The 8879-nt window shown below is 44.1% G+C and overlaps 1 protein-coding gene across 1 annotated transcript; it reads right to left on the bottom strand.

Annotated features, from left to right (window-relative positions):
• Nucleotides 1-1615: 1615 nt before the first annotated feature.
• LOC132654035 (vomeronasal type-1 receptor 44-like) lies at nt 1616-2545 on the bottom strand. Its single transcript, XM_060383326.1, has one exon. The coding sequence runs from the start codon at nt 2543-2545 to the stop codon at nt 1616-1618; it is 930 nt and encodes a 309-aa protein (XP_060239309.1).
• Between the last annotated feature and the right edge of the window lie 6334 nt (nt 2546-8879).

The raw sequence follows: 8879 nt of genomic DNA, 5'->3' as shown, positions 1-8879 counted from the left end.
GTGTCAACATTGAAATTACTGAATTCCAGGTCAGGTGGGGTTCATGTTTGTGACATTCCCTTGCTTTGAGTGACAGATAACAGTTTTCCTGTGTGAAGTACGCCTCTAAGTGTGTGTTCTGCTCTGTAATGTATGCCCCTGGGTGTGTTCAGCTGTGTAAATTTTTCGTTGTATGTACCGTTGTGTGAAGTGTTTCTTTCTGATTGTGTTCAGCAGTGTTCATTGTGCCTCTGAGAGTGTTCAGCAGTGTGAATTATGCCGCTGATTGTGTTTGGTTGTGTGAAGTCTTCCTGTGAGTGTGCTCAGCTGTGTGACATGTGTGACTGAGTCTGTGTTCCATCACATGAAGGGTGCTCTGAGGAGGTATCTGATTAGTCTCCAATAAGCAGGCACGCTGCAAGCCCTCAGTTCCCTGGAGTAGATCAATAGTACAGCTGAGTAACTATCTGTGACTAGTTTACTATTTACATTTGGCTATGATATTTTGAGCACAGATAAAGCACTTTGTTTATGGTCTCTATTCCTTTGACACCCCTAAGCTTCATCTTTCATAAGTAACTCATCAAGTTTGTGCAGTGTGTCTGACTGGCATGGCAGACATTCGTGATGGTCTTCATGTTCTCACTAGCACTTCTTGGCACAGGGAGGCCATGACCTGATTCCACATCCTGACACCCCTAGATTAGACAGTGGCTGCTCCTACCTTTGACTTTTTTAAATTTGGCCATAGGAGCACAATTATGCAAATGACATTATGGTTCTCTGCATATCATTTTAGCTCTGTGTATTTGTGTGTGTGTTCTGCATCCTGTGATAATTTATTCTCAAAACAATGTTTCCTTGTGTATTTTTCCAAATATAAACAATTGAGGCATTCATTTATTGAAAATGCCATAGTTGCCACATATTTAAAGTAATGGTTGTGCCAGAGAGTTGGCTCAGCACATAAGTAAACTGTTTTCTAGAAGACTCAAGTTCAATTACCAACACTCACACTTGGCTGGCCCACAACTGCCTATAAGTCTAGCTCTAACAGTAATTGACACATCTGGGCTCCAAGAGCATCTGCACTCAAGGGCACACACACACACACACACACACACGCACACACACACACACACACACACAGTTAAAACTTAAATCATTGTTCAAAAAATTAAAAATAAACTATGCATGGTGACACACACCTTTGTTCCCAGCACTCAGGGAGGCAGAGGCAGGTGGATCTCTGTGAGTTTGAGGTCAGCCTGATCTACAAAGAAAGCCCAGAAGAGCCAGGGCCACACAGAGAAACTGTGCTTCAAATTCCTAAATAAATAAATAAATAAATAAATAATAAAAAGTAATGTGCTAATGAAGGTCAGATGAAAGACATCTCACAGATCTTTGTGGAAAACCAATTGAGAAAGATAAACCTCATGTGATATCTGAGTGGAAATGCAGTTTAATCTTCTTTTACATACTTGCCATCCACAAACAGAGTAAACAGATGTAATGGGAAAAGGATGTTTTCACATATCAGTTTAAACCTTGGAATGTTCCTACTATGTCATGATCATAGCTCTGATGACAACATATTGGACTGTATTAAGGGATCATACCCATTCCTGAATAATCACATATTTACTTTCCTGTCCCACACTGACCTCAAAAATTTAATTATATGCTTTTCAGTGCAAATAAACACAAGGGGACTGACTGTGGCATAGCTATGGGACACAAGAATATGAATAAAGTAGAATAGTAAGCCATCTTTGAACTTCATTCTTGTTTGCAAGATAACAGTCTCCAAAATGCAGAGAAACACAAAGAAGCTCATGAGCAGCAGGATGGTCTGGGTGGCCCTTTGCTCTGGAGATGCCTTTGGAGAAAGGCTGGTGTTGTGAAGATGCCAGGCCTGCTTCATGTGTCTGTACAAGAGAGCCACCATGTACCCACTGGAGAGGACCATGAGACTAATAAAAAAGGCTTCCCTGAAGAAAAACAATGTGGAAAATGTGCTTTGTCTAGAGTGACTCGGGAGTAGAAGTGAGCAAGACTGAGTAACAAACATAAAATTATCTGAGGTCGAATTGGGGATGGCACTATTTGATACCAGGAGGTAACTGCTAAAAGACATGTAGAGAACACAAAGAAAAAGGGCGCAGGAGATGGGATGGGGAGATTTATGTTTAAACTTGTTTAAACAGCAGCTTCTAGGGCTGAGGATGATGGTCCAGAGGACATTCAGCAGACAGGCAGCACAAAGGGAGAGGCCCCTCAAGAACCTGTGTAGATAGAAAAGGGATTTGCATGTGGTGTGGTCCCACCTCCCCCGAGACAGAAACATGTCTGCAGCTATGAGTCCCATAGTTAGCAGCATCAGTAGTTGGGTCAGGGCCAAGAAACCAATGGCGAGATCAATGGGCTTAGGCCTGTGTGCACCAATGAGCCTGCAGAGGTGGAAGAGAAAAAGGATGCTGTTGGCTGAGATCCCAATACTCATTTCAGAGAACAAGGTAATTTTAATGTTTGTGTTAGTGTGGAGTATGCTGGCTTTATTCATTGTGTGTGCATTTGCAAGTATCAAAAGTCTGAGGAGAAAAGAGAAAACTCTTCATTACAAATACAGGGAATGAAGCATTACCCACCAACACTGAGCTGGCAACAAGATGTCAATTCATCCCAATTATAACTTGTCTAATTGGAACTCAGCCCCAGCTCACACCCCCTTGAGGCCATCCCCACAATCCCCACTGTCCCCACTGTCCTGATGCTTCTCAAGCAAAACTGAACTCTGCAGACCATAGTGGGGCTGTCTCAGAATACAAACTTTCTGGTACATTAAACATTTTCAGAAGTTATAAAAAAATTTCCTCTCCTGGTCCACATGTTTGGTTTATTAAGGGGTAATAGCTGCATCTCACTTGATTGTCAGACACACATGCACAGGATCGTTTATCTCAGTGCCCTCTTCCCTGCTGGTCAAGTATTCATTCACCTTCTTTTTCATTCATTCATTATTCATTCATTTTCTTTGTCTCTTTCTCTTCTTCTCTCTCCCCTTTGTCCCCCTTACCTCTGCGTCCTCCTCCTCCTATTCTCTCTCTCTTTCTCTCTCTGTCTCTTTGTCTCTCTGTCTCTCTCTCTCTCTTCAGTTTTTCTCAGGGTTTCTCTATGTAGTCCTGGTTGTCCTGGAACTCACTTTGTAAACAAAGCTGGCCTAGTACTCGGAGATCCTCCTGCCTTTGCCTCCTGAGTGCTGGGATTCAAAGCATGCACCACCACTGCCCAGCCAAATGTTCTTAATAAATCTCCAGAACAAATAATTACCAGTTTGGACCCTGAATTGAATCCTACTGACTATCTGCCATTCATCGACGTGTGACCATAAGCACTCAGAAGATGAGCTCCAGTCAGCAACTCTGGAGCATATGCACAGTCATGGAGACCCTAGGTGTGAAGATGCTACATACACACCAAGAATGGAACTGTTTCTAGCACAGAGTGATCTCTGTACAGGTCACCTGCTGGTTTTCTCATGCAGTGGCCTGGGAGACAGAATGCAGCTCTGTGAATGACTGATCAGCTCCTTCCCTGCATGAAACAGAAAAGAAAAAAATTACCCGAAAATCTAGAATGATGGAGACAAGTTCACTTTCCAGAGAGTTTGAAATCTTGGTCTTTCTCTGAACTCTGGTAAGTGACTCTGCCTCCAACCTATGAATTTAATCTCAGCCATGAGATCCAGTATGGTCTGAGTTCAGGGTGAGCATACTCCTTTTTTTCCCCTCTTTTGACAGGTAAAATCAGGGTAGTAAACAAAACTACAATTACAATAGACTTAGGGCCATCTCATTCTAAGGTCATAAGTAAATGAAAAGTGTTCACCCAGTCTTGAGGGATGGGCTCCACAAGAGTCTTAAGTCTCCATTGCCTTCAAGGTGTAGGGGACTTGGCCAGACTTCAGGGATGTAGGAAATTCAGTGGGCATTTTATGTAGAGCTCATCATTTCCTTTAATGACGATTAAATACACACAAAGTATATAATATTGTAAAAAGTTTCCCAAGTAAACATTAATGAATTATCAACTGAAAATCAAGGGGGTGAGATGAAATAACTTTATAGCTTTTCAGAACATATTGTACTGTAATACAGTATACTGACAAGAAGCAAAAATGTTTTCAATGATCTAAGTATTTGTTCTTATATCCACCGATGAGTGTAACCCCCACTTCTCAAAAACAAAACTTCTCTTTGCAGCAGAATGAGATCAGTACAGAAAACTACAGCTGATCAAGATGTAGAGTTGTGGATCCTAGTCTTGGTGGACCCATCTACCAAAGAACTCCTGTAAGCAAGGCTCAGAGAACATTGCTTCTGAAGATGGCATGGAGAGATTGAAAGCAGGGGTTAGGGAATTCACTGTGAGATTGTGTCTCTCAGTAGAGTTAAGGAGCTACAGCAATAACCTTACCCACATGAGTGCCTAAACACGAGCTAAACATGGACAACAACACTTAGACATGCCAAGTTACAGGAAAACCACTGCTCAGCCCTTCTCAAAGAACTACAGGAAACTAAGGAATGCCAAGAGCAGGAGCAACAGTCTTCTCCAGGGAAGAGCACACCAACTGGTAGTCCAAAATGAAATTATCAGCCCTGAAAACATGCAAACACGTCACATTATACAGACTGAGCAGGTCACAGTTATGCATCTGAGACTACATATGTATATAATAACAATTAAAGAAAAGAGGCCGTGAACATGAAGGACAGCACAGGGAAGATTTTTGGATGTGTTTTGAGAGAGGAATGGGAAAGGACATATTATATATTTACATAATAAGCTTAAAAATCAATGAAATACTTATAAAATGAGGGAATAAGGAAAATGTTAAAATTCATAATTGCTTGATAAGAATGAATAATTCAGAGCTGAAATGGATACTTGATAAAAACAATAATTTGAGTTTCCTCACATAAAAATTCTATAACAGCAACACAAAAAGCTAGTTCTTCAAAAGATTGGTGGCAACTAGGCCCAGAGAGTCATGATTAAGCTCTTCAGATTTTTCTTTCTGTGAATCTGTGGAGTTCCTCATAATGCCCTTGCTCCTCCCTGACCTCAGTCTCAATGAAGAGAAGTCAGCGGTGATGACAAGGAAGGAACAGGAAAGAAAAGGAAGAGGAGGAGGAAATTCAGTTCCATCAAGAGGTGACATAAAATAACAGTTTAAGGCACACAGCCAATATGGTTGTGTCTGTTCCATGATAACCCCAGAAAAATAAACAGTAATCAAGCCTTCAGGACAAAGAGTAGCTGTGCACACTGGTGCTCAACCTGAACGTCAGCTTGTGACCTGTGTGCACCCATAATGGTAGCCATGGGTTTAATACACACATTTCGTGGAGGAGAAAGTACACATTGGTAAGATTTCAAAAGTTTAAAAAACTTGAAATGTATGCATTCACTAACAGCTACTAACAAAATAATCCTAATATATGTTTATCTCTTACCATTTTTATGAAAGGAAAGGTTTTTATGTTCCAATGAATACAAAAACACATAAATACATACACACACAAACATGAGAGAATGAGAGGAGAAGAGAGAGGGGAAGACGGAGGAGGAGAGGGAGAAGGAAAGGGTGAGGAATTGAGTCTTACAAAGATATCACATTGTCAACCCAGGGAGAGGGTTGTCAACCTCTGTAGAGTTCGGTGCAGGCTGTGCTATTTTTAGGGTGACTTCAGTAACTACAGCCCTGAAAAACATAAATCACTTAGGGAAGCCAGGCCTTCTCAGGAGCCAGGAATCTTCAGGCATATTCATGGCATCATGGCTTCAGGAGATCATTGCTTTGAAGGCACTGCAGAACCATGTTAGTGTGGAGGAGAAAGTTCACAGTTGCTTCCTCTCTGCAGAAAAAGCTGAGTAGAATGACACAATGTCATGGAACTGTGAGCACCAGCTTGTCTGGAGTGAGACAAACAACAGCCTTAAGCCACCTGCCAGCTCCTGTCTTTGCAGCCCCCTCAACTGTGCCTATGTGAAGGTCTGTAGGAAATTCTGGGCTAATGCATCATTTGTATACAAAACATTATGGTGACTAAAAGCCCTTCGTAGAAAAACTGCTGTCTTCCCAGATGGTAGTCCTCACATGAATGCCTACTAGCCCATCACAGGAGATCAGAGAACATGACAGCCACTTCCTGCCATCAGAAAAGTTATGTAAGAGAAAGCCTTTTGCTCAACAGCTCAGGCTTCAACAGCCGCCTGTGTCCTTGAGATTCAATTGCACTGTGCCCTAAAATTACCTTTTTTAGCATGGTCTATCACATTTCCTGCAGAAAGAATTGGTGTTCTGTACACAGAGAAAGGACCTGGATTGGTGAAATAAGTTCCCTGTGAAGAGGCCACATTGGGGACAAGAAAGGAAAGGCTTAGAGGGTAGAACAGGAGAACATAATACACCTGGAGCAAGAAATATCCACAAGAATCCTGAACATTCCCTGTTAAAGCAGCTGTGAGGGCTTCAGCTTCTCAGGGCAACAAGGTTAGAGACCCTGTTCTGCATGGAGTCAGGAAGCCACAACTGTAAACACTGTGTCATCCCTCAGTTACCTGAATCATGGACAGCCTGAGATCCATGACATCATCAAACAGGCCTCAGACAGGTGACCAGTGTTCAGCACAGCAGTGGCCTGAGCTTGTGACCTGGAGTGAAATAGAAAGTGGAAAGGAGAAAGGAAGCCCTTTTGCAGAGGTCACTGCATGCTGAGTGCTTGTGGCCCTGTGGGTGCACTGTAGCCAGGGAGGAGAAAGGAAGGGAATGATGTCTGTGTCCTCCTCTACAACTTGGGTACGGCCTGCCCATTCCCGGAAGCTGAGAGGCTGGGTAAAGAGCATGTCTATGTCTGGGCTGAGCAGAACCTGTCCACCCTCATGTTTTTGAAGCTGTGTGTTCGTGTTTGTCGCCATCACATGGCTCACCCGTACAGTGTCACATCACTCTCCTCCCCTGCTCTGCCTCCCCATGCAGTGAACAGAGGGGTTTGGAAGGTGGGACTAGCTCTGCTTCATCAAAGTGGGCTGTGTTTATAACGGAGTTACACTGGGCAGTATCCTCCAACAATTCTACTTGGAAAGCTCAGAAAACAGTGGGGAAAAGCCACCAGGGACCTAGAAAAGGAAAACTGTCACTAAGCAGGTATCAGAGCTGTGTCCAGAGAGGCCATGAAACAAAGGAGCTGTGGGGGTGTGATGGGGAAAACATGAAAAACAGTTGGGCTAAGGAATGGCTGAAACCCTTTTTATTGTCCTCAGAGCTCACCCTTCCAGCTAGACTGGTGCAGTACAGCAAAACGAAGGAATGAAGTCCCAGAGAAGCCTCCTCACCGACCTAAAAGTTTTGTCACAGATGCCTGCTGTTACTAAAGGGATCCAATTGTCCTACAGGAGAAACTTTTCCTGACAGAACCTGTGATCTGATGGACTCTGTGATGGAACAAGGGATAACATCCTTCTTGCCCAGCAACTTTGATGCTCGTGATCGTCACACGTGATCGTCACGCCAGCAAGAATGCACGCAGACACAAGAGTCCTTCTGCAACAGGCTTTTTATTACAGTCAAGCGATGAAAGGAGGAGGAAAGCCTCAGGACCAACCCCACGACGCTCGGGGCGGCAGCGCGCCACCTCACAGGCCCTACTACCTCACGGCCGCGAGCAATGCTCACATTGGACGACGGGCCGCAGCCGGGGTGGGCAACCCCTGGGCCGGGAGAGAGGGAGGAGAGCGCCAGGGCCCCGAAGTGGTGCTGTTTATATAAGCCCTGGTCGCACCTAAGTGACGTGTCATACCCTGATTGGCTGCTCACTCTTTACCCCTGGGCAGTGGCTTGGCGTGCTTACGCAACCCGCACATGCGTTCTGGAGGTTCTTTACAGTTTTGAGGGCAGATGTCAGTGCCAGTAGATGGCATCTGAGTCTCAGCTCTCCACATCTCCCCCTTTTGTTTTAATAAATGAAAACTGCCTTAAAGCCTTATAAGCGCGGCACAAGAGAGCCCTAAGCTCGATCAAGCGAACTCCTTCTTTGGGGAGTAAGCAATCAAGAGCTTTAGATTACTCCCTTTCCCGACCAGGTGCAATGGAGACAAGTCCTCTGGGTGCAGGGGCTAAGGGAGAAGATTGAAAATGGAGGTGACACCCATTCCCGTGCAATGGAATAAAATTCCAGGGAGTGCAAGGGCTGTCATCCTCCTATCTAGGTACCATAGCCACTTAGGCAAAGGCAAGATTATGACTTGGATCACTCATCGACTCAGTGCAATGGGTAAAACCCCTGAGGTGCATCGACTGAGTGTCACAGTCTGTTTTAATTTTTTAACATGGATAACCAAATTTTGGGAGATGATCTTTGTTCCAAGGCCACAAGTGCTTGCGCGATCACAACCTTGTCACGTTTGTGTTGCGTATTGAGTTTGCAGAACAACCAGAGTAAAAACACTAAGCCACAACATAGTGCTGCACCAAACATTCCAACCCCCACCCAATCTTAGAGTAAGAAAAGGCGGAAGAAACCCAGGATAATAAGCCATCCGTGAGCAATGATTCCACTCGAGTAGAATTAGTGGTCACCATGGCCGCCCTTAATTCTTCAAGTAGTAGCAGGTGTATTTGTTGAAAGATCATCTTCAGCTGTCAGGAGCTTTCGCGTGAGTTGCTCCAGTACCCAGAATGGATTGTTTTCTTCCTGTGGGAAAACACAGACAGCTCCCCTGGATCTTATTAAGATAGGATCCAGGCCTTTCCATTGACCAGTCAAGACATCCTTCCATTTGTTCATTTCCTTAGGCCTATCAGGCCCTAAGCAGTGACGATCAGCCGCCGA

This window comes from Meriones unguiculatus, chromosome 5, assembly GCF_030254825.1.
Source record: "Meriones unguiculatus strain TT.TT164.6M chromosome 5, Bangor_MerUng_6.1, whole genome shotgun sequence".
NCBI classification, from domain to species: Eukaryota; Metazoa; Chordata; class Mammalia; order Rodentia; family Muridae; genus Meriones; species Meriones unguiculatus.
Note: the sequence above shows the minus strand (reverse complement) of the source record. Positions and strands in the feature narration are given on the sequence as shown.

Bases quoted from the DNA above. Each gene is read 5' to 3' on its own strand.
- LOC132654035 (XM_060383326.1), bottom strand. From the start codon at position 2,545: ATGAATAAAGCCAGCATACTCCACACTAACACAAACATTAAAATTACC.